General features: G+C 48.0%; 10 protein-coding genes across 10 annotated transcripts; 4 read left to right on the top strand and 6 right to left on the bottom strand.

Annotated features, from left to right (window-relative positions):
• Positions 1-1,460: 1,460 nt before the first annotated feature.
• On the bottom strand, positions 1,461-2,464 carry N7484_011075 (translation initiation/elongation factor MRX8; the record flags this gene model as incomplete). Its single annotated transcript, XM_057121462.1, has 2 exons — positions 1,461-1,884; positions 1,947-2,464. The coding sequence occupies 2 exons, from the start codon at positions 2,462-2,464 to the stop codon at positions 1,461-1,463; spliced, it is 942 nt and encodes a 313-aa protein (XP_056967216.1).
• A 191-nt stretch (positions 2,465-2,655) lies between these two features.
• Positions 2,656-3,263, top strand: N7484_011074 (putative AP-3 adaptor complex subunit sigma; the record flags this gene model as incomplete). Its single annotated transcript, XM_057121461.1, has 2 exons — positions 2,656-2,724; positions 2,778-3,263. The coding sequence occupies 2 exons, from the start codon at positions 2,656-2,658 to the stop codon at positions 3,261-3,263; spliced, it is 555 nt and encodes a 184-aa protein (XP_056967215.1).
• A 480-nt stretch (positions 3,264-3,743) lies between these two features.
• On the top strand, positions 3,744-4,878 carry N7484_011073 (60S ribosomal protein eL8; the record flags this gene model as incomplete). The annotated part of the gene is made up of 3 exons (XM_057121460.1): positions 3,744-3,749; positions 4,018-4,095; positions 4,168-4,878. 3 exons carry the CDS (start codon positions 3,744-3,746, stop codon positions 4,876-4,878), a joined length of 795 nt encoding a protein of 264 aa, XP_056967214.1.
• Positions 4,879-6,251: 1,373 nt separating this feature from the next.
• Positions 6,252-9,158, bottom strand: N7484_011072 (putative spindle pole body component; the record flags this gene model as incomplete). The annotated part of the gene is made up of 4 exons (XM_057121459.1): positions 6,252-6,290; positions 6,352-8,746; positions 8,815-9,023; positions 9,099-9,158. The coding sequence occupies 4 exons, from the start codon at positions 9,156-9,158 to the stop codon at positions 6,252-6,254; spliced, it is 2,703 nt and encodes a 900-aa protein (XP_056967213.1).
• A 677-nt stretch (positions 9,159-9,835) lies between these two features.
• On the top strand, positions 9,836-11,353 carry N7484_011071 (WD40 repeat domain-containing protein; the record flags this gene model as incomplete). Its single annotated transcript, XM_057121458.1, has 3 exons — positions 9,836-9,873; positions 9,942-10,107; positions 10,175-11,353. 3 exons carry the CDS (start codon positions 9,836-9,838, stop codon positions 11,351-11,353), a joined length of 1,383 nt encoding a protein of 460 aa, XP_056967212.1.
• A 550-nt stretch (positions 11,354-11,903) lies between these two features.
• N7484_011070 (uS17 family ribosomal protein) lies at positions 11,904-12,623 on the bottom strand (the record flags this gene model as incomplete). The annotated part of the gene is made up of 1 exon (XM_057121457.1): positions 11,904-12,623. The coding sequence occupies one exon, from the start codon at positions 12,621-12,623 to the stop codon at positions 11,904-11,906; it is 720 nt and encodes a 239-aa protein (XP_056967211.1).
• Positions 12,624-13,579: 956 nt separating this feature from the next.
• On the bottom strand, positions 13,580-14,372 carry N7484_011069 (uncharacterized protein; the record flags this gene model as incomplete). Its single annotated transcript, XM_057121456.1, has 2 exons — positions 13,580-14,128; positions 14,181-14,372. The coding sequence occupies 2 exons, from the start codon at positions 14,370-14,372 to the stop codon at positions 13,580-13,582; spliced, it is 741 nt and encodes a 246-aa protein (XP_056967210.1).
• Positions 14,373-16,431: 2,059 nt separating this feature from the next.
• On the top strand, positions 16,432-16,692 carry N7484_011068 (chitin binding peritrophin-A domain-containing protein; the record flags this gene model as incomplete). The annotated part of the gene is made up of 1 exon (XM_057121455.1): positions 16,432-16,692. The coding sequence occupies one exon, from the start codon at positions 16,432-16,434 to the stop codon at positions 16,690-16,692; it is 261 nt and encodes an 86-aa protein (XP_056967209.1).
• A 1,509-nt stretch (positions 16,693-18,201) lies between these two features.
• N7484_011067 (uncharacterized protein) lies at positions 18,202-19,867 on the bottom strand (the record flags this gene model as incomplete). Its single annotated transcript, XM_057121454.1, has 4 exons — positions 18,202-18,625; positions 18,694-19,007; positions 19,064-19,151; positions 19,206-19,867. 4 exons carry the CDS (start codon positions 19,865-19,867, stop codon positions 18,202-18,204), a joined length of 1,488 nt encoding a protein of 495 aa, XP_056967208.1.
• Positions 19,868-23,583: 3,716 nt separating this feature from the next.
• Positions 23,584-25,339, bottom strand: N7484_011066 (glycosyltransferase family 20 protein; the record flags this gene model as incomplete). The annotated part of the gene is made up of 5 exons (XM_057121453.1): positions 23,584-23,725; positions 23,784-24,123; positions 24,176-24,546; positions 24,606-24,978; positions 25,039-25,339. 5 exons carry the CDS (start codon positions 25,337-25,339, stop codon positions 23,584-23,586), a joined length of 1,527 nt encoding a protein of 508 aa, XP_056967207.1.
• Between the last annotated feature and the right edge of the window lie 971 nt (positions 25,340-26,310).

The following is a 26,310-nucleotide window of genomic DNA, read 5'->3' as shown; positions in this document are numbered from 1 at the left end:
TCATTGATCATCCAGCATTACGATGGGGACAGGCGTTGACGTCTCCTGATTCTTACAGGAGGACTATACTTTACTTCTTCATTTTTCTCGATCTGGGCATATTCCTTCATCCTGTCATGTCAATTTTACCTCCTTATCTTTTCTTTGTCACTGTACTGCCGTCTAATGGCCTTAACATTCCCCTGTATCTGATAAGTCGATGCTGGAAATGTTTAGGCTAGTGTCAAGTCTCCGATAACTTATTCCTTTGATTTGTAACTCAGTCTCCATAGTTGCCCCCACATGCTTGGTCTTTATGACTGGGCGTAGTGTAGTGATCGTAACAGAAGGCCGTGTTGGACACTGGCATATATCTTCGCTTGTAGACAATACCTGAAGTCTGGACTGCGGTATGTATGAGTTGTGGGCATATCACCCAGAGTATCAAACAAATTACAGTTTAAGCAGTCAGCTTATGACCCCAATGTCGCACTGTAGTCTAGGCAACCCGCGATCAGAGCCTCATCTATTATACCGTGTCACATCGACCTTCGGGTTCCGAACAGGAGCAAGGGTCAGATTCTAAACTTACTTCAGGTCCCTGTTTCAAGTGAGAATTGAAGCTTATAAGACTGTCTGTCCCCACACTTGTCTGGGCTGGATCCATTCAAACCCTCAACACATCATCATTATGTACGCTTTCAAAGTTCTTGTCAATGCTGTTCTTTTCTGTTGCGCGATACTTTCTACTCCAGCTTTCGCCCAAAGCTGTGCTCATGAGATACACTGTCCACTTGGCTGGGTTTGTGACACGGATCCGAACTCTCCTGGTTATTTGATGTGTTCGCATTGACAGGCCAAGAATGGAATGAATGAAGGTACGAAGTTCATTGCATTCGTTTTCAAAATGAGATGATCGTCGACTGAACAAAAATGACTGGAAAAGATTATGGCAGAGACAGCGTGATGAAATGTACTCAAGGCCCTTGAATCTAGAGTTGGGAATCATTGGCTGTGGATTGCTTGTTCGAATGGGATGCTTGGATGGAGAAAAGCACAGTGGTGCCTTGGAATGTTTAACTTGAATATTTAGTGTATCATTATATGTACAAGATGCTTGGAGCCATTTCCTTCATCTTCAGGCGAACCATGGAACTAGCTAGCTTGGGCGAACCCAGCCTGTGGGTTCTGGTAAGGCGACCCGGCGAAGGAAGATGGTATAGTCAAATAGAGTAACATGCATGTGCGCCAGGGTCAAGGATCAATGATCCCAAGATATGAGATTCTGGAATATAGGTGACGCCGAAAGCTATTCCTCCGAGGACTGGGGGCCTTGTAATGTCAGGATATCTTTCATTTGGGCGTTGGACCTCACGAATCATGGTGTCATGGGCCATATTTTTCATGTGCCTCACTCACAGGGAGATTGCTCACTTGCAATGTAATAAAGAAGGTGTCTTATCTCCAGAGAGAAATGAGCATCAAGGTGTTTCAGAGATTGTCACAGGGGATTTAAGAGCCGGCTGTCCGCCTTGTAAGCTCCCATCAATACCCGCAGCAGACAGAATAGCCCAGCGCACAGCGTTGACACCTAGGAACTGGCCACCGCCAATAGAGATATCCGCACTGCAAGTGACGAGCTCGCCCAAAGCACCTGGTCCCTCTGAGACACGCACATCAGGTTGAACCTGTGGCCGCAGATCTTCCAACATCTTCTGAAGCCGCTGTACGCTCACAGCCGAAGCACCAGACTTGACCTGCTTCTTCGTTTTGGCGAGGACTTTATCGACTTTTGAAAGGATTATTTGATGTGGGATAGCATAGTGTCGGAAGAGCTGGAGGATCTCGGCGTCGTTATTTTTAATCCCGTGTTCGCTATCGATGAGGATAAAAGCACGGCGAAGTCTAAGTAATTGTTAGCGAGTATCCCTCAAGCATGAACAAGAAGGGTCGGTGTAGTTACTCACTGCTTCCGTCCTTGGAGATATTTCATAATCTCCATTCCCCATTCTGCTCGACTAGCCTTTCCATATCCCGGCATGTCCAAAAGGACCACCTTATGTTCGCCACCTTTTGTACCTCCAATGCCAAATGCATTCATTTCTCTTGTCCGCCCAGGTTTTGAGGAAGTCCAACAGATCTCCTGACCCATTATAGCGTTTAGCAACGAGCTCTTGCCGACATTGGAACGGCCGAGGAATGCGACTTCGGGCTCGATTGAGGACATCGGTGTTGTACGGAACTTGCTTGCAGACCATAGTTTCAAAGGTGAATGGCGTGACGGTACAAATAGTCTGTCTGCGAAAGCAAGTTGCTCTGAGGTGGGTGGTTTGGTGTCCCAGTAATAACAGAGATCTGAAATCGTCAAGTCTTGTAGGCCGCGCTTGTTTGGGTTCGGCGGATGGATCGGACGGGGTGTTGTAGTTTTAAATGTTGAGTATAAGCGCCTTGAAGGCGCAGAGGCCCTGCTTATAAGCCTCTTCATGTTCAAAAGATGTATGCGGTGACTCGAATCCTGGGAAAGAAGCGCATCAAGTTCTCCAGAAAATCAGCGCACGGACCATCCTTATCGATAAGAACACCGCGGGATCGGGAGAACGACTCACGTCTCAACCTTGGTCTCTTCCACCTTCAAGGTTGAGCTCTACGTTCTACTATCGTGCTGTGACCTTCATCATGATTAACGCCGTGCTTGTATTTAACAACAATGGCCAGCCACGGCTGACCAAGTTCTACACACAGCTGGTGAGTCTTCAATACATAGTCATTCAACCAAGCATCGAACTAACACTCTGTAGGACACTCAAACACAACAGTCCCTCATCGCGCAGATCTACCAGCTTGTTGCACAGAGACCAGCAAGCGCATGTAACTTCCTTCCTTTGCCTCCGCTCCTTTCGCAAGGCGCCAGCTCCGGTGCCTCTGGACCCTCCGATGCGCCTACGCAGATCACCTACCGCACCTACGCTACCTTGTCATTCATCATGATCTCTACATCCATGGAATCGCCGCTTGCCTTGATCGACTTGATCCAGGTCTTCGTGGAGTCATTGGATCGTATGTTTGAGAATGTGTGCGAACTCGACCTTATCTTCGGCTACGAGACGATGCATGCTGTCCTGAGCGAGATGATTGTCGGAGGTGTTGTGGTTGAAACAAACACCGAGAGGATTGTCGCTGGTGTGCGCAATCAAGAGGGTTCTGCCGGAAAGAGGAAGGCTGTTCAAGCGGCCAGTACTAGTCTGGGACGAGGTGCGCTTCCGAGTCTTGGAGCTTGGCGGTGATGCAGTGCTTTGGGCTTGGTTTATTCTATCCTTTTGTTTAGCGACATTGTTCTGCATGGTCTGTTTTCAATGATTGGCGTTATGAGTGTTGATGTACATAGATGATATCTCGCGAGCCATTCCACGGTATTCATTGGCTAATTGGCCTTAAAGTTCCAGCTGCTCGAATGATATCTTGATTTTTTTACGCAGTTTTTTCATACATACCCGTACTGCTTTCAAACAAAACATCCGTGGAATTCAATGTTCTTTCCACCATCTAAGTAGTGGATCTGGAGGCTGATATGATTAGTCAGGCAGGTAGATTGAGGTCACGTGGAGTGGATACCCTAGTCTGGTAGCGGAGCCCTAACCCTGTCACATGACCCCACTAGCGCGATCCGGCCCACGAAGACTGGAATAAGATCCCGCGGCCTCCAAACTTTCTCCTTTCTCACTTCGACAATCGCCAACTTAGCGCAACGATCCCAAGTCGACAACATGGTGGTAAGCATTTGATTGTATCTTGCTCACGTTTCGCTTGCTGCAGCGATGTCGTGAAGACTATTCTGTCTCGCTTTCGATCCTCGTGATCAAAGCAATTCCGTCAATTGTTCCAACAGCCTCGAAAGAGATGTTGGCGCATTGGCGATGAACTGGCTTGAGGCATGAGTCCAGTGCCTATAAACGGCGTTGGCCTCGTGTTCTCTCTAGAGTTTAAAGAAGATGCAGCCCATGATGGACTAGATCGCTGATCTTCTTTTCTCAATGATAGCCTCCCAAGTCCGGAAAGAAGACCGCCGCCATGCCCTTCCCCCAGGGCAAGGCTGCTTCCTCCAAGAAGCAGGCCAAGGTTAGTTTCTTCTTCCCACCGGGAGTCTGAGAAAATGAAGTCGAGATACTAATCCATGAAAATTTTTCACAGAACCCTCTCATTGAGAAGCGTTCCCGCAACTTCGGTATCGGCCAGGACATCCAGCCCAAGCGCAACCTCGCCCGCTTCGTTAAGTGGCCCGAGTATGTCCGCCTCCAGCGCCAGAAGAAGATTCTGAACATGCGCCTGAAGGTTCCTCCTTCCATTGCTCAGTTCCAGTCCACCCTGGACCGCAACACTGCTGCCCAGACCTTCAAGCTCCTCTCCAAGTACCGCCCTGAGACCAAGGCCGAGAAGAAGGAGCGTCTCGTCCAGGAGGCCACCGCTGTCTCCGAGGGCAAGAAGAAGGAGGATGTCTCCAAGAAGCCCTACAACGTCAAGTACGGTCTTAACCACGTCGTTGGCCTTGTTGAGAACAAGAAGGCTTCCCTCGTCCTGATCGCTCACGACGTTGACCCCATTGAGCTGGTTGTCTTCCTTCCCGCTCTCTGCCGCAAGATGGGTGTCCCCTACGCCATCGTGAAGGGCAAGGCCCGTCTCGGTACGGTCGTCCACAAGAAGACCTCCGCCGTCCTGGCCCTCACTGAGGTCCGCTCCGAGGACAAGGCTGAGTTCTCCAAGCTCCTCTCCACCATCAAGGAGGGTTACACCGACAAGTACGAGGAGTCCCGCCGCCACTGGGGTGGTGGTGTCATGGGCGCCAAGGCCAACGCCCGCACTGAGAAGAAGCGCAAGGCTGCTGAGAACGCCATCAAGGTCTAAGTTTACTTTCCGTGACTTGGATTTTGTTTGACGGGATCGCCTCGATAAAAGCGCTAAAAAAGTTTTAATGGGAAATGAAAGGTGTTCGAGGCTCTGGATAACTTGTTAACGGCCAATTCTTTTAGCTTTAGATGGGTGTGAAAGAGCTTTTTGGCCCTTTGCCCGTTCTAACCAAAAAGACAATATTTCTTCTTCACGAACTCCCTTTATGTACCATTCCGCAGATACCCATGAATGCATTTCTCTATACCTGTTCAATATGCCAATGGCTTTAATATTTGATCAGCATTCATGCACTCTGTACCCGTAGACTTGTAGCTCTTTTTTTCTCAAGTGAGGACTTGTGGGTTTTGCCCGGCCAGGCTTGGCGCCCCACTATCCCCTTAGCTTTGCCCTCAATATAGAGACTCGGAGATAAGCATCACGTACATTGGCACGAACTGGTCCATCATTAACTACTAACCTGCTCTGGCTCTGTCCACATTTATCTCAGGGCCACCTCGATTCATTTCCAGTGGCTATGCTTTGAGTTGATTGATCTCAATCCTCATAATCTACTTTCTGGGTTACAACTGATCCCCCCCTTGGTGGACCTTAGAGACATCGGCAGAGGGCTGCCCAGGATTATCCAGGAGAGAATTCGTCGATATTATGGAAGGATGAAATTATTTTGGTGAGTTAGATTGGAAAGGAAAGAACTGCAGAGGAGTAGGTTGGAGAGAGTGGAATTCGGAATGGAAAACATTAACATTTACATTTCTGGGGGATACTGTATTCACTTGCAGTTGTTCTCACCTTTCTGCTGATTTCATAAGTATACCTAACGTTAATCAGAGAAACTTCCACTGTTTTAAGATCTGAATTCAAGGATAGTAGAGCGGCTATATGAATGGGTAATATATTATGATATAGAAAAGCTAAGCCAAGCAGGCAAGCTAAAGTGCGCGAGGAGCAAACACTATATATAGACGGGGTCTGCACCCTTCGAAGAAATAATACAAGGGATGGATTAAGAACTACATATAGCAATCACTATACAATCTGCCTCGAGCCAAGCCAAGCCAGAAAGAAAAACATTCAGGTTAATAGAAGGGCCATTGAGCAGACAAGACCTCCACAAAAGCCCATTAAAACCCCCGTAAAATGAAATAAGGGTGAGCTTGCAAACAGACAAAACGTGGTATTGAGAAATTACAGGGAGATAGAAGACCAAGCAGAAGGAACACCCAAGGATAAAGTACAGAAGCGTCAAGCCCCACCCAACGCACCTAGAAGAATGAAGATGCTCTCCACGAGATCAGGCGTGACAGACTAAAGGAGGCCGGGTTGAAAAGGGAAAGAGGGATATAAGCATGATGGTGGTCATTGTGTCATTAACGTTGAGTGGGAGGTCGTGAGAGACCTTGTCGGGCCTGTTGTGGTGTTTTATGTCAGTAGTCTATTCACGGGCAACGGTACGGAGAGATGCCTTACCTTCATTTGTTCGATTCGGGCCTTGAGCTGGCTGGTCACTTCAGCAGCTCGCTTCCAGTTCTCTGCAGGCTCTGATGATCGGGGCTGTTGGTCTTCATCGGTGTGATTGGTGGAGTTGCGAGTCGATGAGCGGGTTGGGCTTCCAACGTTGGAGTAGCCATAGGTCGGGCTGAGCTTGCGTCGGCCAAGGCCACCATCTCGGCTACCGAGACCCGGGGATTCATGGCCGTTGTTTTCTTTCTCTTCACTCGGGCTGGCAGAGGCGTAGCTTCGAGGCCGCGAGCTCTCGAATCGCGATCCCATATGGAGGCTGGATCGTGCTGCCGAGGGGGTTCCACTGGAGGCTTCTTGGTAAATAGATGCGGGTTCCGAAAAGCCCATGCTGGCACTTTCCGATGAAGCATGGGGCGGGCTCATTGCAGTTGCGCGAAGAGCCCGTGCCAACTCACGCTTCAAGCGTTCAATCTCCCGTTGCTGCTTTTGAACATTGGCTTCAGCAGCCTCGGCGTCACTTCGTGCACGAACCAGTTGGGTCTCCTTTGCCTTGATACTCAAGACATCTCTGGTGTGATCTTCAATTAGCTGAGCATTTTGATTCTGCAGCTCGGTAAGCTGGTTGTTGAATTTGGAACGCTCAGACTTCATGTCCTCAATAGACCGAGCAAACCTCTCCTTCTCATCGCGAAGTTGTTCGAGCTCCGCACGTTCTGCCGCTGAGATGCCACTCATGGCAGGCGCGGGAGCAGGGGCGGCTTCAGCAGGTGCCGAGGGCTTTGCAATAGGGCGACCAGCCAGACCACGACCAAGGCCGAATTTCGGTGCCGCTGGAGGAGGGGCTTCTTCCTCCGCTGGAGGAGGAGCAGCTCGTCTTACTGGCGAGGCTACGCCTCCTGGGCCACCAAGCTTGCTTCGTAGCTTCGAACCGGGAGGAGCGAGACCACCAGCCTTTGGAATACCACCGAGCTTTGAGGGAATACCCTTAGGTGCAACTTTGGCCGGGGGATCTTCTGGTGGAGGCGCGGCAGCGGCAGCAGGAGCTGGTTTCTTTAAGCCCAATGCTGGCTTCTTTCCGGGGGGCATAGCTTTTCTGCCTGCCGGAGCAGCGGGCTTAGGAGGTGCGACGATTGGCTTCGGTCGATCCTTGGCCTTGACTTCAGCAGTCTCAAAGAACTCCTTGACCTTAGCTTTCCGAATGTCATCCAGTCCATCGAGGTAAGGGTTCATAGCTCGTTCGCCCAAGATCTTCATGAGAGTACCTAGGGTCTCTGCACCACCGGCCCGAATGCCTTCCGTCGATTCAGTAAGGAGTTTTGTGGCTGCATCAGCAATGGATTTGATCTCAGGTTTGGATGGAACAATTCGAGTGGTACGAAGACAGCGGATCAAAAACTTGACTGTCTCCTGCTTCACTTGCGGATTTTTGTGCTTCAGATATTCCAGGATGTCCTCCAGACAATCTGAAAGATCCGTTGATAAGAAGACAGCATCAAGTGCTCCACCCAAAGCATCAGTCACGGACTGTTTCTTCTCCTTGAGACGCTCCAATATTGGTACCAAGATAATGGATCGGTATTTCATGAAAGAGCTACGCAAGCCTCTAGCCAGCAAATCGACACAGTTGGCAGCCACCGTCACCACCGCAACGTTAGCGTCTTTCATACATTTGGCCAACGCTCTCACGATTTCATCATAAGGGCCATCCTTGATCCGAGGAACATTGACCACATTGTACAATGCATCCAATGCTTCCTTGCGGTCTTTCCACTTCGATGAGCCTAGGTTATCATGTAGGTCCTTGGGCACCTTCGGCATAATGTCAACAGGCTCTGCAAGGTCGAGGACCTCGCCATCTTCTTCATCTTCGGCGTATTCCTCTCCCTCGTCTTCAGCACCACCGCCCGACGGAGCTGCACTAGCCGCAGCCATCGCATCTTGTTGGGCCCGAGTAAATCGTTCTTGCTTCGGTGCTGCCTCCTGCTTTACTCCCTCAAATAGCTTCTCGAGATCTTGCTGTTGGACAGGCTTCAAGTCGCCCCAGAAGAGTGGTTTCATGGCCTCGCGAAGCCATCGGTACATCTCCACTGTGAGATTTTGCGCCTCGGCACGCACATTTTTGTCCGCATGGCCAAATACCTTGGTCAAAGCCTTCAATGTCGGCTTCGGGTCCACGATCTTGCATCCAAAGTTATGGTAGATAAGCGTTAAAGCAGCCAAAGCACCAGCAACCACCTTGGGCACTTTGTGAGATAGTGTAGGCAACAGATCTTCGAGGACGGGATCGGCTTTATCTAATTCGACGCATAATAACAAAGCCTCTTGTGCGCTGGCTTTACCTACTGGTCTGGCACACGGGAGACCCTTTTCCGAGATCGGGCCGATCGTGAGATTCCGAGTTCTAAGAGAGCCAGTCAATAAACAGGCCCACAAAATATAGGCTGAACACATCGAAAACGGCGAACTTACCTTGCGCATGCTTGTTGGCCTCCAAATTTCAAGAACGAACAGTATGCGCCCAAGCCCTCCACCTGTGCGGCGACGTTGGAGTCTGCGACGGCCCCTTTCCACAGATTAGGGTCGTTTAAAAATGGTGTGAATACGGGGGCGGATTCATCGGGTGTCTTTTCGAATTGTGCCTTGGCATCTTCATATCCTTCCTTGCGGACTTTCCAGTTCTATCGAATGGTGTCATGGTCAGTTCGGTTCGTCGTCGGACGGCTGCCTCGAGGCGCTGCAAAGGGAGGACACACCTTATGGGCGAACCGGTCGGGCAACGGCAAGGAGGAGAAATCTGGTTCGGCATCCGCCATGGTGACGGGCTAGATAATGGTAAAGGACGGTGTAACTGGGTCGGCACCTAGCAACGCAGTTGTCAGCGTCGTTTGCAAATAGTTACACAGACAGACCGCCAATGCGCAGTGTAAACAAAATATAGAAATCAAAGAATTCTGCCATCTAAGGCTGGGCTGCGATCTCCTTACCGAGAGGTTTTGGTGCCCAAAGATATGGACGGGAGGAAATTCGGGATGGGCCTCAGTCCGCGCGATCAGGGAAACCGATCACTTGACAAGGATAATAAGAATAGAATCGAGGAAAGGTGAGCATGTATAGAGAAAGATATTCTCGTCAAATCATGAAAACCCCACAAGTTTGAGGGATGGGGAAGTTGATTACAAGATCCGGAGGGGAAAAGGAAATAAACACAGATCGGGAAGTAAACAAGTGGGCTTGGCGGTGTCGTTGTTTTGTTGCTTCAAAACCCCGCGGTGGATCTTCACCTTTAACATCTTGAAGTTCCTTAGGGGAAAAAAACTACCCTTGGTAGAGAATACGATCTTCAATTCTTCCTCGCTGGATTCAATTTGTCCTTGAGATTATCTGCCATTTATTTGAACCATTCCCTCTTTGGTTCTGCGCAAGCGACGGCCTCCGGTGTATGCGGAGGTGATAAAGGACTGCCTGGGAAACACACAAAGCCGCCGGCACCATGAGCCAGCTACTCACGGCGCGACAGGCGGAGGAGCTGTATGCGCCCTAATATGGAGTCGATCGCGACAGTGACAACATGCTAATATGAACGTTTCTTACTGCAGACACAAGTCAATCATTGCCTACCTGGCTTCCGCGAACCTATCTCAAAGTTCCACAGCGTTGCGAGAAGAACTCGGTGACTCGGTCACAGTCGATGATTCTACACTCAAGAAATATGAGGGTCTTTTAGAGAAGAAGTGGACTAGTGTAGTCCGATTACAGAAAAAGGTGAGAGCATTCACATGTCGGTGAGCAGGGATATGGAAGTTCAGGGCTGATCCGTTGTTGGTCTTAGATTATGGATTTGGAATCGCGATGTGCCTCGCTCCAGGCTGAGCTGGACACCGCGACTCCCACGTCGCTGTCGCGAAGAAATCAGGACCCCGCCTCCTGGCTGCCCCGAGCACCGGCTCGTCACGACCTCGAGTCGCACCGGCAACCGATTACCTGTGTCGCCTTTCACCCGATTTTCTCATCTCTCGCATCCGGCTCAGAAGATACGACAATTAAGATCTGGGACTGGGAGCTGGGTGAGCTCGAACGCACGATCAAGGGTCACACGAGGGCTGTCTTAGATGTGGATTATGGAGGCCCGCGAGGGGGTACCCTCCTTGCATCCTGCTCCTCTGACCTCACCATCAAGCTGTGGGACCCTGCCGATGAATATAAAAATATCAGGACCCTACCAGGCCACGATCACAGCGTATCTGCGGTTCGCTTCATCCCGTCAGGGGCGGCGGGATCCCCAATGTCAGGAAACCTTTTGGTGTCTGCGTCTCGAGATATGACCTTGCGGATATGGGATGTAACGACAGGATATTGCGTCAAGACATTGCAAGGACATGCTGCCTGGGTGCGTGATGTTGTTCCCTCCCCAGATGGCCGGTTCCTCTTTTCTGCGGGTGACGATCAAGTTCCTCGGCTCTGGGATATCTCTTCAGGAGAGACAAAGGCCACTTTCTTGGGGCATGAACATTACATTGAATGCGTTGCTTTTGCTCCAGCTACCAGTTACCCGCATCTTGCGCCTCTGGCTGGTCTGAAGAAGCCACCACCAGCCTCTTCATCCGCGGAGTTTGTTGCGTCTGCTGGTCGTGACAAGACCATTCGTCTTTGGGATGCACGGGGCAACTTGATTAAAACCCTGATAGGCCATGACAATTGGGTGCGCGGGCTGGTCTTCCACCCTGGTGGAAAATATCTGCTTTCAGTGGCAGACGACAAGACACTACGGTGCTGGGATCTTACACAGGAATGCAAATGTGTGCGTAAAATTGATGATCATGATCACTTTGTCAGCTCAATTCGGTGGGCACCTCCTTTGATCAAGGATACTGGTGCGAATGGCGAGGGAGCCAATGGCACTGCAGACTCTGGCGCAAATGGCGCGAAGGAGGCTGCAAACAAAATGTCGATCAGATGTGTTGTTGCCACTGCCAGTGTGGATCTCAAGGTCAAGGTCTATGCATCATGAGAGCAGCTCTAATCTAAACGAGACAAAGCTTCTCATAAAATTTGGTCATCAAACTGCGCCGATTTGGCCGGAAAGTCATTGCCAGATCAAGTTTACGAAATAACGGTACAACGGAACCACCAAGCTGGCGGACTGCAAAGTTTTACTGTTCGTCATTTCAAGGCAAAGGAGTTGGTTTCTCTTCTGTGATACCAGTAACTTTTTCCATTTACAAGTGATTTACGAATGGGGACCACATCCACAGGAGGGAGATGGTCGTGCTTTTCCGTGTATACAGTTTTGGCTTTGTATCAGGGCTGGAGCTCTTTCTCGCACATACTTCTTTAATGCCGCTACGTTTATCATTGACTTTGGATAACCTTTCTATACAAATCGTAAACAGCTTATGAGTCACTGAGCTTCAATCTAGAGTATACGTGTCATATCAGATGCGAAGTTAAATGTGTATCAATGAAACGAGGCTGTATAATATAGTACATATGATCCAACATGCAAATCTTCATGGATTTCAAGTCCAGAAGGCCAAAGAGAATAATCACACAAGCTCCAATTACTCCTCCTTCACCTCAACTGGACGTTCAGCCGTCCGCTCAAGAACCAATTTCTTCAACTTGCCCACACGCTCCTGACCAGCATGAATCCGGTGAATCAACTGCGCCGTCGAAAGAGTCTGTGCCTCCTCACCAATAACACTCGCAGCCCTCGCAACCAAATCGATCTCCTCACCCTGCCGACGCGACTCCCGACGCAAATACTTCTGCGCCCAGCGACGTTCCCGCTCCTGCTCCCGCTGCTCACGCGACATCACAGCCGGTCGCTCCTCAAGAGGCACCGCAAAGGGAGTAATGATCCGCTCAACAACGTGGTGAACGTGACGGCTCTTAGGCGCACCAGACGAGAACTCGATAACGTCGCCCTCGCGCAGCGAGTTAAGCGGGTCAGAAACCAGGTACCGGGTTTCTTTGGGGTAGAATTTTCCAATGTGCTTGTCCCAGGTGCTGTGGCGGTGAGTTACGCGGACGGTGCGGTCCATGCGGCCGACTGACTCGACGGTGCCGGTCTTCAGGCGGTAGGCGTAGTTGCGGAGCAGGGCGGGTGGCTGGAGGTTCTGTGCGGGGTCTAGTGAAGGAGCTGTGGACTTTTGTGTGGAGGTTGTAGAGGCTGATCGGAGGCTCTGGGTGATTGAGGGGAGAATTGTTGATCGGATGGCCATTGGGGATGCGATTGACCGGATGGGCATTGTCGCCCGGAGGATATTGTTGGGGGCCATTGTGGCTAGGGTTTCTCTGTGATCACCGTTGAAGTTGAGGTGGAATCAGATACAGAGATCCGGGTACAAGGCCGGGGTATGGAGACAATGGTGGAAATGCTGATGAGGTCGAAGTTGCGGGTTTGCGGAGTTGAAGGAGAAATTCTCGGAGTTGTGTTTGCATTGTTTGCACATGTGCATGCGCATCGCGCACCACTCTTACCTTGGAACATTTGACAATTGCAAGCTTCAATTGATTCTTTGACCGTTTGGAGTGAATTTAAATGAGATGAAGTATTAAATTTTTTACATACATGAAGTTTCTGACTGTCCAGGTGGGTGTCACCCAAGGTCAATAAGGCACTCTTGACACAGATCTAAGAGATGACTATGCCATCGCGATCCTCAAACTATACAAAGCTTGACTGGAAATTTCAACGACACATCCTATTTTCTCAATCTACCCTTCAGAATTTGCTCCGAGAGACCCGAGGGACTCTGACTCTGAGGTCGATATGTATTTTCAATATCATTTGAGGCTCACTTGGAACTTTGGTACTTCACATCTTCCATTATGAAGTCTCTTCCTTCGCGGTCTCGATTGACATACATTCGGTAGCGAAATCAGCTTCTATTACAAACATGTTGTATTCGGCTCCTTTATATCCCAGAGTACTATAGTCATTGGTGAGAACTGCGTCCGCCCCGACCATTCAAAGTTGTGTGAAATGCCCTGCTAAGATACTGGCTGATGTCTTTTACTCATGGTCATTTATGAATATACGGAATTTGTAACCTTACCAAGTATTATACGCTCAACCTACAACACAACTGCCCCCCTGAAGACTTCGTGAACTCCCTATAGGAAAGCTGCCGCTTACCCTTCTCCATCTGTATCCTCAATGAGTTCTGAGTGAATTCTTACTGTATTAAGATCCATTGAGAAAGGTTGCCCTCCATCGAATTGCTGATGGCCATCATGCGTTGCTCGAACGACCACAAGTTCGGGTATATAGATTGTAGATGAGCATAGCCGAAATCCAGAGGGGGGAGCTGATTGTAATAAGGATTGTGCCTAGGTGGTCGACATCGGTTTCTGTTTCGGAGATTTTGTCTTTGAGAATCTCAGCTCGCCGCCGACGGAATATCTCTTGCTCTTCTCTCATCTGCATTTCGATATCTTTTATCCGAGCGCAACCCAGCTCTTGTGACGTTTTGAATCTTTTTTCTAACTTTTGAAGCTTCTCAATACGATGACGGGACCGCAAGGCGATGTCTTGCTCCTTCCTTTGCTGTTTTCTGATCAGGGCGATTTCGTAGTCATCTTTCTGCTTTTGTCGGCTTTCTTCAGTTGCCTTGCGCTTAGGACGTTTGGGAAGCAACCGTGTCTGTTGTATCTCATGATCACGAAGGACCGTTTCACGAAAGGAGAGCAAGGGGTCTTTGTTCAGCGGAACCATGATCACCGACGGGTTATTTTCTTCCATATAAGCTTTACAGATATGGTGATACGGAGACCAAGCGACCTTGAATTGAAGTTAGTATATTACCAGAACTGGTTTTAATTTCAAAGCAAACCTGATTTATTCCACGATCCGAGGCGACACTTCTGATAGCGAACTCTAGCATGTCGCTTAAAATCTGTTTGACGTTTTCGAGATCGTTCAACTGGTCCTCATTTAGAGCGTTATGATGCGCCATTTTGTTTCGAATATCCTTCGCCTTTCTCATCAACTCGCCGAAGAGTTTCACTTCGTTCTCGGTCATCATTTTGATGAGGCTTCCATCTGGCTCTTCCAATTGATGATGAATGATGTCAAACAAAGTCGGCAGATCAGCCGCTTGATGATATCGATATCCAATTTTATCTAAGCCATTCGCACCGATTAATTCGCAAAGAATGTAACCCAAATATTCAAGCTCGTCGGTCCAGGTTGTCAATAATGCTTGAGCTTCAAAATAAGCCATCGTGTTTGTTGACATTTCGATGGTGACAATGTCGCTCGCTAATCAATTTTTCGAAGCCAAAGTAATCCTTGGATGATATATGGTGTTTCGACAAATGTTGTTATTGTCTATTCTAGGCAGTGTGTTCGTCATGACTTTAGCCTTGCTATATATGATGACGTCGACGATTGCTAGTCGAGCTGATATAGGCCTCGATAACAGAATCGCAGTGATGTGCAATCTGCTGGCTATTAGCCCCATGATGATATTACGTCTCATGTCTCTTACTGTGATTGATCGCAATCTACCGAATATATAGCGGCAAAGTCAATCAAGCGGAAGAATATTTAAACGCAGACTATAGTAAGCAGAGTCGAGGCTGGCTGCATGTTTTCCACGGTGGTACGTAGGTGGAGCACCTTTCATGCACACGCGGAGTGTGAGCCAGCCTTTCGTCGCCAAGTGGAATAGGATCCACTAGAAGGACGGACTAGCAAAGCTTCTGCTTCCTTGGTCTAACAATTGGATCGACTGATCACTGTTCACGGTTGAACGGACATCAGATGTCCAACTACATTGTGTACTCTGGTTTCTGGATGTTATTTGTATAGTGTTTGTTTTCGAAAGAGAGCCCATATCTCGACATAGTCTTCTCTCATGCAGGGCGCCTAGAGCCCTAGAGAATCACAAATTGGGACCACAAGGCTCCAATCTTCATATCTTCCCGGAGAGTCCGTCTAATGCCGAGCAGGTGGATCAAGTTGTAAGTACTCCGTACGGATCCTTAATATGGACCCGGTCATATCTTGCCCAACATGGTTTAGTCTCTGCAGAGAGGAAGCGCCTCTTGCTAGGGTTTATGTACCTTTTAGCCGAGCGTCATAGAAGCCCACCCCATTGCGACGTTAATTCCCGCGACGTTAAGACTCACAAATGCTTTATCTGGTTTGGAGCTGGTGAATGGTAATCTGTAGCAATTTACAAGGGGTACCTTGCTTCAGATTTAACTTTCAGTAATTTGAGTGGTTTAACATATTTGGATACTTGTGGTATTGGACGTCTGAACCGGCTACGCAGTAGTGCTCACTGTGTTTTTCATCGCTGGAACGGAAATGTACTGTGGCATTTCGGGCATTCGGGCCTAATTCCGTTAAACTTCTATTATGATTTCCATTGGCAGGGAGTCGGGCCGTCAGAGTGCCCCAGTCTGTATGATATGCAAGGAGTTGCATGGCATGCTCCTTCCAGAAATTCTCTACGCAGCACCAACACATTTCCCACCAGTGACAGTACATCCTATGCGTTCTGGGTAAACTACCAGCTAATGCTGTTGTAACTGTAGCAGTATGAAAATATCTCTCATCTCAGACACGAAATTTGTGGCAATTTTAAACTTCATTCTCAATACTACCACAAGGTCCGCAGGAGACATTAGACTGGCAAAGTAAAGTATTTGTGGCGTGAGAAGTCAACAAAATGGAATGAACGCTGCATTCCACTAATTGGTGAGTTGTCTCAAAGCCACTAAATGTCAATTAAACAAAACAATGGAAAATTTGGTGGCTACGAAGGGATGGCGGCTACTTTAACTTCAAATTCTCGCCGGCAAACAGGAGAAGGTATGCTGGGGAATACCTTAACTATTGTCCATTCATTTCCCCACGATTAATCAAGGGCAGGCAGACTTAACCGATGGTAGGAATGCTACCTTTTTTTTATAAAATTCGAGGTAGTTCACCATCCAGAATCAGCTTCATCACCACCAGCTTGAAAGGCCAGACCTAATCTTTACAGTAATTCTTAATCCCCGAACCACTATAGTACGCCTTAAACTCCTACCCTAGACCCTCTGGCACCGGTTAACCAATAAACAGCCGCTACAATGCAGTTCTCCTACAAGATGATCACCACCTTCATGGCCTTCGTGCTATTCAACTCCGTTAACGCCGCCCCCATCGTCGATGGAACCGATGCAGCCGCTGGCGCTGTTGCCTGGGCTGATCCTACAGACTGCCACCGATTCTACGAGTGCCCTGTCGGCGGAAGGCCCGTCCTGAAGACCTGTGGTCCTGGAACTGCCTTCCAGTCCCAGACTAGCGTCTGTGACTACGAGCATCTCGTCCCTAGCTGCTGGCGCCACTAGAGACCAGTGCCATGGTACGCCTTGAGATACGTTAATTTAGTGCTTGAATGGTACGGCGTGCTAGGAAGGGGTCAATCGACCAAGAGCTACACTCTTTTGTATCGGCCTTGTATTATTTTGATGTTTTTGGATGATATCACTAGCTGTTGCTAAATTAATAAGAAAATAAGTCAACAGTCCTTGCGACTGACTTTCATGTCCGATTTAGCTTCTTTGCCATTGTAGACATTTAGGTATAGAACGGCCCGGCCCATAAGTTCATAGGTAGTTGCCTGATGTTTGCCAGAGCCTTTTCTCATAATAAACCGTCGGTTTAATGATATTGGAACTTTCTACTGTTCTTACCTTCAAAGTCATCAAGCTTTTAATATGACAAGGCTTAGTAATGAGAGCAGAAAGCGAGAATGGAAGCAGAACAATGAATTACGAATGGACTGTATTGAGTGCGACAAGGAAGGCAAAAGAAGAGTCTACGAGAGTGAAGCTTAAGTAGTAGAGGAAGGCTCTTGTCCCAGATTGGACGTCAACACATAGAATCAACGTCACCAGCAAGCTGCGCTTCTAGTCAAATCAGCCGCCTTCCCCTTTAACATACCAGTCTGTCCCGATTCGTGGGGACACTGACTCCTGGCGCAAAGATGAGACTTGACATATGTTCTTTGATGCGGTCTAGGTATGTGTCACTTGAATGGTCACTGCAACTGTAGTGCGACTGTCAAAGGACTTGAGAGTAAAAGGGGCAGCCATTGGCCTTGTGGTTTGCGCGTTCAAGAATGGAAATTCCTGAGTCGGGCTACCCTGAAAATTGGCAGAGCGTGAATCTTTCTAAGTGAATGTGTTCAAAATCAGGACCGCTTAGTTACTTTCATTCGTAGCTGAGACCGATACAAAAACCCAGTATAAGGAAGGAAAACAAAAATGTCTGCCATCGAAACCAATAGTAAAGTCCGGTCGATAGCATACTTGGTTGTGGGAGTTAGGGTGGATTCAGGAGATTACGATACTATAACCCTGCGCCCCCCCCCCAGGAACGTAGCCTCACAAAACATATCTCCAGCCTATCAGTGCCAACGTCCATCACAAGGAGGCATTATATATAAATTTTCGTCCGAGAATGCTCTCTCTAGCATAGCACCAAAGTAGACAATCAGATGGCCGTCCGCATATGGGCGTCGCCTCTATAACCTCTTCAATCTAAGGCTAAGGCGCTCGTTGCTACTCAAAGGTAGATCAAGGAGTAGTTGCAAAACTAATCACATGCACTTTTCTTGCGTTCAAAATAAGATAAGGTGGATTAGGGGCCAATGGGGAGTTTGATTAGTGGTGAGGCGACAGCTATAGAAATGGGCCAATTTGTTGAAAGAAAACAAGCGAAACCAGCGCAACAAGCATAAGAAGTAAGACATGTAAGCAAATTATCCTTGACCTCTGTGGATCACAACGGTTACCAATGATACTAGTGGTAAAGCCCCACGGACAAGCGCCAGAATCATTTTCGCAACCGAATTTTCAAGGCTCTGGCGATCTTCCTTCTAAAAAAGAGCCGCCGTTTGGTTGATCGGTGTTTTGAGCGATAGACCTCCGCCTGGAGCGAGTCGATGACCTCCTGGGGACGACAAAGCTAGTAGACATTTGACGAGCTTCATATTCTGCCGCTATAAAAAGCATCTGCGTGCTCCTCAATTGAGTAAGATGAGTCAAAGGATCACGGTTGCCATCCTTGACGAGCGAGATACATGGAAACACAGTGAGAATGTTCACGTCTTGAACAACCTGATGTTGCCTAGCTGGGATCGTGTTGTCCCCGGGGAAGCAAAAAGGCTCCCAATCGTCATCCTCAAGATCGATTAGATCGAATTCTGTTTCATATCTCTGCTGAGCTCGCTGAATTGGAAGCCAAAACTCAGCCGCTTTCTGGACAACCCTCTCTATGCTGGTGCGAATCGAATCATGTTGGGTCTCCGAGAGCAAATCCCACAAAAGTGACGACATATTGCGGACCACCGTCTGAATGCGTGTCTGGAGAATTTTTCCTCCTCGGCATTCTCGTCAATGGAGAGAAGAACACGTCGGTAAAAGCTTTCCTTTTCGGTATTATTCTCGGCTAGACGACTGAGGATTCCGTGGATTGCTGAATCTTCCGGTAGAATGTAATCAGGCTGGAAGATGTTTTTGCAAATCTCCCTTGAAAGGATGGCTAGAATCATGGCTAGGCGCATTCCTTTGGCTTCGGAAGAGTTTGAGGGTACCAAAGGAAAATATTGCACGGCAAATCTGGCAATTTCTTTTCGAAGCTTTTCCCAGATCGATTTGTCCTTCACAACGAACGAATAAGCGGACATGCCGTGAAGCGGCCTAGATGTACACATACCTTCAGAACCGTCTCATCAAGGTCTTCCCTCAAGACAGTGAACATCTCGCTTAAAGAAAAGGCCCACAGTTCAGAAAACTTCGTCGATCTGGGTTAGATGAATTAGCATGTAAAAGTCGCTAAAGGCCCTCGCGTAACTTACATTGACCTTTCATCAAGCTCCAATTGCTGAACAGTGAAGCTTTCGAGGTTTCGAAGTCGGCCTTGGCTGGCTTGTAGTTCTTTTTTCAATGCGGTTTTTTCAGCTTCTAGCTCTTGTATCTTCTGCTGCGCTGATGAAAGCATTGTTTTAAGATTTGATCCAGCAGTCTTCATCTTGTCAATTGTCTTGTCTTTCTCCTTCGAACTTTGTTCAAGTTCGTTAATTTTCTTTGCCGATTGAGAAACTTTGCTGAGCTCCAGTGAGTAGGATGACTTAAGGCTGTTGATCTGCTGATGGAGCGCTTGTACTTGGTTGGAATACTCGGTGAGAGATTGATCTTTTTGTTTGACTGATGCACGAAGTGACTCGATATGATCAAGGGCTTCTTTCTGTTTTGCCTTTCCATCCTCGTTAGCCGCAAACATCTCCTCAATGGCGACTCGCTTTCTCTCCTTGAGATCGCGGATTTCATCGTGAGCTTTCTTTAGCTCTTTCTTTAGATTCTCAGATTCTTCAAGCATAGCAGACGCAGCTTGGGACTCAGCACTTGACGCCAGTTTACTGAGTTGTTTCAGAAAGCTCTGGAGGCTATTGCTGTTGAACGTCGAAGGTGTGACATATTGGCTTGCACTCGAATGGCTTTGAATACTAGAGGAAGACATGATGAAAAGAATATGTTGGGCTCTGAATAATCAAGGACTGCTAATTCACAAAGGAAGTTCTAGTCTGATAAGAGGATGCGACATATTTATAGGGTTTCTTTCGAAAATAGGTGCCAAAAACAACCACCACCGACTGTTCCATAGATATGTGGAATCAGATCAAACACTACATATGAACATATGTTCTACAAAAGTCACGATGGCAAGTTCCATGAGCCCCATGAGCCCCATGACTGTAAGTGCAAGAGAAGTGATGCTGATTTATGCATGAAAAGTCACGGCTGAAATGCAACGTGTTCTCGATCCTGTGGGTCCAATGTACGCGAGTCATGGCGTGCATATTACGTGCACCCATGTGCAGCTACGTGTAGCCCGGAATTTGGTCGCCTCGAGGGGGCAAATCCGGTTCCACTATGAGCTGGGATATTGAGAGTGAGGTTGGAGAGAAGTTGTTCTTATCAGGACTGCCAATATATCTGAAGGGCTGGGACTGAAAAAGATTGGCTAGATAGCAACACCTTTTCCACGCAGCTCTACTGTCATGTGAAGCTCCCAATACCCTCGCACCCCCCAGATCTCTGGCATTCATTATTTTTCAATCGGCTGGTAAGAAATGGGCCCCACCTTATGGGGACCTTTTTTTCCTGCGCCTAAATAATGAGTTCGTTCAGGTCGGTTCGGGCCGGCCCAGCTACCGTCTCATCATTAAGATTACTTAGAGTTTCTCCCAAGCCTAGCTCTATTCAAGTGTGCGATCTGTACACGGTCAATCCCATGCATTTTCTGACCCAATTTATACCGACTTGGGCCGGGTCATCCCTAACCTCTCTACTTTAGCCCTAGGAACACATCCATCCTTTCATGCCCAGGTGGTTCATTAGCCTTTAGTCCCATGAGTCACTCTCTACCCCTCCGGAATCTCCTCTACGTAGATCCCATCATCTACGAAATGGGAGATACAATTCTTTTTAAACAACTGGAAGGCCAAAAACACAAAAAGCAAAACAAATGGTCCCCAGACAGAGCGCTCAAGCTTATCAGATCCCACAGAGCAATTCTCGATACGAAAATCAAAAGAAATTGAAAGTAGTGAGAGCTGATTGGGATGGTGCAAGCACGACTAAAGTGGTAGTTTGAAGAACACTCCTCTCAATCCAGCCATCAAGAAATCAACGGGGCCTTATCAGATGAGGTCAGTTCTCAAAATAACCCTGCTCAATGAATCTTCGAAATAGGCACAGCTGTGATAGCACGAAAGCACTAGAGAAACGATTCCCAACTCTCCTTCATTCCTCTAAAATTGGGACTTCCTGATGTATGTTCATCTCGAGGAAGATCTAGTGCACATCTTCATCGGTGGGTAAATCAGCATTGACTCGTACACCGTAAGTGAATTCAAAAGACATACCGAGAGCATATCTTATGGTTTAGTCTATGGCTAGGATTGTTCTGCTCGGCAACACAACTGAGGTTCCCCATGACAGAATCCACGAAGTCGGTGAGACAGCTGTGGTTTGGCATGAAACCCTGTCTTTCAAGATGGAGAATTCCCTTCATCTTCCATTCCCACTGTCTTAGCTTATGCTTGACGCGTCGTCATACCAAGCCATCTAAGAGTCTTTTTGCCCGGCCAGAATAGCCGTTCAGAGAAGTCATAGTAGAATGATTCTTTCTCGCGCGCGACGAAGGGGAGTCATTGCAGAGTATCCAACGAGGATCTTCATCTGTAGGCAAACCAGCATTGATTGGTACACTCCGTTACGTTTCCATCAGACATACCAAGACCAACTATCATGGCAACTAGATGAGCATGTATCCTCGCCTCTGCGGCAAAGCTGAGGTGTCTCCATGATGTTCTGTCCTCGAGATTGAGGATTTATTCCTGTTGCCATTTATATTGTCTTGATCCCATAGGTGAAGCCTCATCTTACTAGACCACGTGGCATCATTCTTCTTCGCCAGAGCAACCGTGAGTGTGTGTTGAAGTAAGAGGAGTCTTCGTCGCGCGCGATACACGAAGGAGTACGCAGCATCTTGAAACAATAATAAGAATTGAGAAAAAGAAACTCGGGAGTCACGAGTGTGGTGGACTGGGGGAAGCAGTTCAGGCCCTTTACGTACCTTGAAAAAGTGTTTGCGAATCACTCTGCAAATGCGTAAAGATGAGTCTCGCCGTGAATCCATGAGAAGTAAAATTATTTAAAGAAGGATGAGAAAAGGGGGATGGTGAGAGAAGGTGAATAATAAAGAAATAATATTTGCCTTGGAGGTGGCTAGAGGAATGAAGGAAAGAACTTCAGAGAGGATTATAGGTATTTATATAGAGAGATAGATTCTATGAATTATGCTCAGTAATGGAGTAATTTCCCAGCAGATAATGAGAGAGCGAGGCAAGATTCGACAAGGTTCTATAGTAAAGCAATAACCATAATTGACTACTGACTTAGTATGAAAAGACCTCTCTCTTCTCTTCTCTCTCATGAACAAGATTCATGCTAGGCATATAGGGAGCAAATGGTAGGTGAAGAAGAATGGCTGATTTTAAGTTGTCAGAATACAATTCTCTCCTTTTTATAAATGATCACAATCCCAGATGACATCTGACTACAAGCATCAAACAACAATATGCTCAAGCAATTATATAAGCCACATCCTGAACAAATTATCCCATCATAAACTTACCCCACCATCCCCAAGCAACCACGCTTCAACCCGGCAAAATTCCAACTCCTCAGCCGCTAATACATCATGTCTCAGATGATACATCTAGATTAGCAAGTGGGGAGATCCCGGAATCCCAAGATCAACATCAGGAATATAGCAACTATGAAAAAGTCCAGATAGCCACAGAGATCTGCTTAGGTGATTCTTCCCGCTTTCTCCTCAGCAGGATCTTCAGCCAGGTTAGTCGGTGCGTATAAACCGATAATGCAGCGAAATATTCTCTAGAAACGAAAATAGACGATGAACATCACTCAATGGATAAGGCAAGATTTCCTCCACTGAGACCAATGAATGCTATTGGCGGGTTGAAGGTATTTGAGTATACATTACGTAGCAAATATTGTTTTCTACGTCGTGATAAGACGCGGTAAATAAGTCTTCTGGCAGGCGCTCTAGACGAGGACTGTATTTTGCATTGTCTGTGATGTACGTGCAGAACCTGTCGTCGGAACCGTGGGCCGGTGGATGACGCTGCCATGACGTTTAGTAGGACTGGCGCGGGTGGGGTCGTCTTAGCTGAGCAGCGATACCATGTACGCGGATGGGTCTCCTGTTATTCCGAGAGGAGATTAAGGTTTCTTGAGATATGATTGGGGTTTTGGTGCCTAGTGGGCCGGAGGATTGGTTGTATGTGTCGAATTTGGTTCATTTGACCATTTCACAGATAGAACGGTGAGGGGCGTGGTCTGTAGTGTACTGTCAATGGGTACGCAATAAAGCGCGTAGAGAGACATCCTGATGCGAGCCTCAAATGGATATACAAGCCTTTCACAGGCATTAGGGGTACGATCGAGAATAATCGGAGGATATCTCATTTTGTATCTAGATGAGTAGGGAATTATTCTTCGAAAACCGAACCGTATGAAAAGAGAAAACGAAACCCATGCAGCCCAAAAAGCACAAAATCACAAGATTATTTCGCCACATCCATGTCGTGAGAGCATCTAAGTTTCATTCAACGTGTTTATTCCAAAGAAGTGTGTACAGCTTGACTATTCGACTTCTGTGGGCTCGGGGACATCGCTATCACTGGCGACGCTGTTGGCAACAGCGAGTTTCTTTGCTTGGAACTTATCGGCAGAGTGAGCTGATATCCGATTGAGCTCGGTGACGAAGGACTGGCCCCAGAATGCACTAGAGGGTACGATTAGCTCCAGGGAATGATAAGGAGGGTAGCAGCTGGGTTATGTACCTGGTGTACTTGGACACGTATTTGTCCAGTTTGGTGAAATTGAGAGCACGCTGTTCGTCACTCATAGTAACAGCTTCTTGGTAGGCGCCGGCCAACTCTTCCGTGTTCCAAGGGTTAACGATGATACTGCCGTTCAGACTCTGGGCAGCGCCAGCGAACTCGGACAGCACCAAGACACCGTGGCGCTTCTGCTGGGTAGCAATGTACTCATAGGCGACGAGGTTCATGCCATCACGGGTTGAAGACACAATGCAAGCATCCGACACGGCATAAAGGGCGATGAGTTCATCAAAGTTGACGGACTTGTGCAGGAAATGAATCGGCTGGAATTCAACCGTGCCTAGGAGTTATACTGGTTAGCAGTTGTGATATAATCGCAGAGCATTACATACCAAATTTGCCGTTGATTCGACCAACCAATTCGTTCACCACAGCCCGCAGGTTCTGGTATTCTTCGACATCCTGGCGACTAGGGACGGCAACCTGTACCAGGACGACCTTTCCAACCCACTCCGGGTGGTCACTGAGGAAGACCTCCAGCGCATGCAGCTTTTGAGGTACGCCCTTGATGTAGTCCAGGCGATCGACACCGACCATCAGTTTGACGCCCTGGAATTTCTGCTCCAGCATGGCAATACGCTTTTGGACCTTCTCCTTCTTCAGACCCTCCTTGAACTTCTCTGGATCGATTCCAATGGGGAAAGCTCCGCAGGTAATAATCTTGCCTTGGAACTCGATACCATTCGGTGTCGTCGCAAGGCCTCTGTGTTTTCGTCAGTTAACGTCATTCTCCCGATTTCTCAAGAAGACACTGGTACATACAACAAGCGCGAGCAACTGCTCAGGAAGTGCCGGGTGTAATCATATGTATGGAAACCAATTAGGTCGCAATGCAACACACCCAAGAGTAGCTCGTTTCGGACGGGCAAAATTCGGTAGATCTCGCTACTGGGGAACGGGGTATGCAGGAAGAAGCCGATCTTCACGTTCTTCTTGCTATCGCCAATCTCCTCGCGCAGCATCTCCGGTAGCAGCATGAGGTGGTAGTCATGCACCCAAATCAAGTCGCCATCCTTGACTTCTTTGGAAATCGCCTTGGCGAACAGGCGATTCGCTTCCTTGTATGCCTCCCAGGCGGACTCGTCGAAGGTGATCTCACCGGGATGGTAGTGGAACAGCGGCCAGAGGATGGAGTCTAGGGAGTACCCATGATGTCAGTGTCTGCTCCACATTATCCGATCGGGTTGGTACTGACTGGAAAAACCATTGTAGTGTCGGTCGGCAAGCTCATCGTCGATAAAGACAGGCACCGCACCGTATTCCGCCTTCAAGCGCTCCTTCACCTCCGGGATCTCCGCTTCGGGCACCTCTAATCCGGGCCATCCGTACCACTGGAAGGTTGTAGATTTGGAGAGACCACTTAACCCGCTGACCAGACCTCCAGACGACATGGAGAAATCATACTTGCCATCTTCTGATCGTTTGATGGTGATCGGCAAGCGGTTCGAGACTAGGAGCAGTCGGGCTTCGTTCTTGGGCTCTTCAAGGGACGGCATCGTGGCGGAAGTCTCAGTGGCTCGGTAGTTTGCGCGTTGGGCTGAGGGTATTGGATCAAATAGCCTAGTATTTGCTATGGGTTGGCGAAGAGATGACAGGGGTAACAGCTGCAATTACAGTAACAATGTGATCAGACCCATGCAATTCTGTAGCGCGGGGAAGAGAGAACCAACCGAAGATTGACTGGTCAGTGATCAAGACACGGAGAAGCAGAAAAATAAAGTGATTCTTCAAAATTCTCAACTTCTCTTCTTTCAGGCACGCATGCCCTGAGTATGCAGGTCTAATGTCGTGGGGGTGTCGAAGGGGAAAAAAAAAGGGAAGAAAGCAGGTGGCAGGTGGGGGGAGAAAGACAGGTGAGGTCAGCGCCCCGAAACTTGGAACTTTAGCTACAGTGGAGCTCTTCAATAGCACTCACATCAGGTCATGATATAAGTAAAGGGGAGCAAGGGGCAGAGAGGGACTATGAAGAAATTTGGGCTATACAATAATTCACGCTATTATATTGACTGGATGATGATCCGTTCAATCAAGTTGGACAAAAATACAGGATTTCGCCGCGTTCTAGCCCGACTAACGCCCCATGATTGGACTCTTTAAATACAGGAGTACAGCCACTAATATAATTACAGGGAATATAGCGGTAGTACACGTTCATGAAGCCTTGGATAGCTGCCCGACATGACAATGCGCTGACGTCGATCCTACCGACAACATACGTAGTTCTAGAATCTGGTAGATCATTTCTGCCGCCGTAGATCTATGTGTCCTATATCCATTTTCCTATAGCTTATAGCTAGGTACCTCCTAGACATGTTATTTATACCCAAAACGTGGGAACCTTGATGAATGAAGGCAGGATTTTATCCGAAATGCCAGCAGTTCAGCCATGGGTGATAATCCCGATCCAGAAGGGATTCCGACTATGCAAGACGCTTATTCCGGAGCTATATAGCCCGCTCTGCCCCGA

Source organism: Penicillium longicatenatum (genome assembly GCF_028827895.1).
Source record: "Penicillium longicatenatum strain IBT 33135 chromosome Unknown contig_7_segment0_segment0, whole genome shotgun sequence".
In the NCBI taxonomy this organism is placed as follows: Eukaryota; Fungi; Ascomycota; class Eurotiomycetes; order Eurotiales; family Aspergillaceae; genus Penicillium; species Penicillium longicatenatum.
The sequence above is the reverse complement of the archived record's forward strand: the minus strand, read 5'-3'. Positions and strand labels throughout refer to the sequence as shown.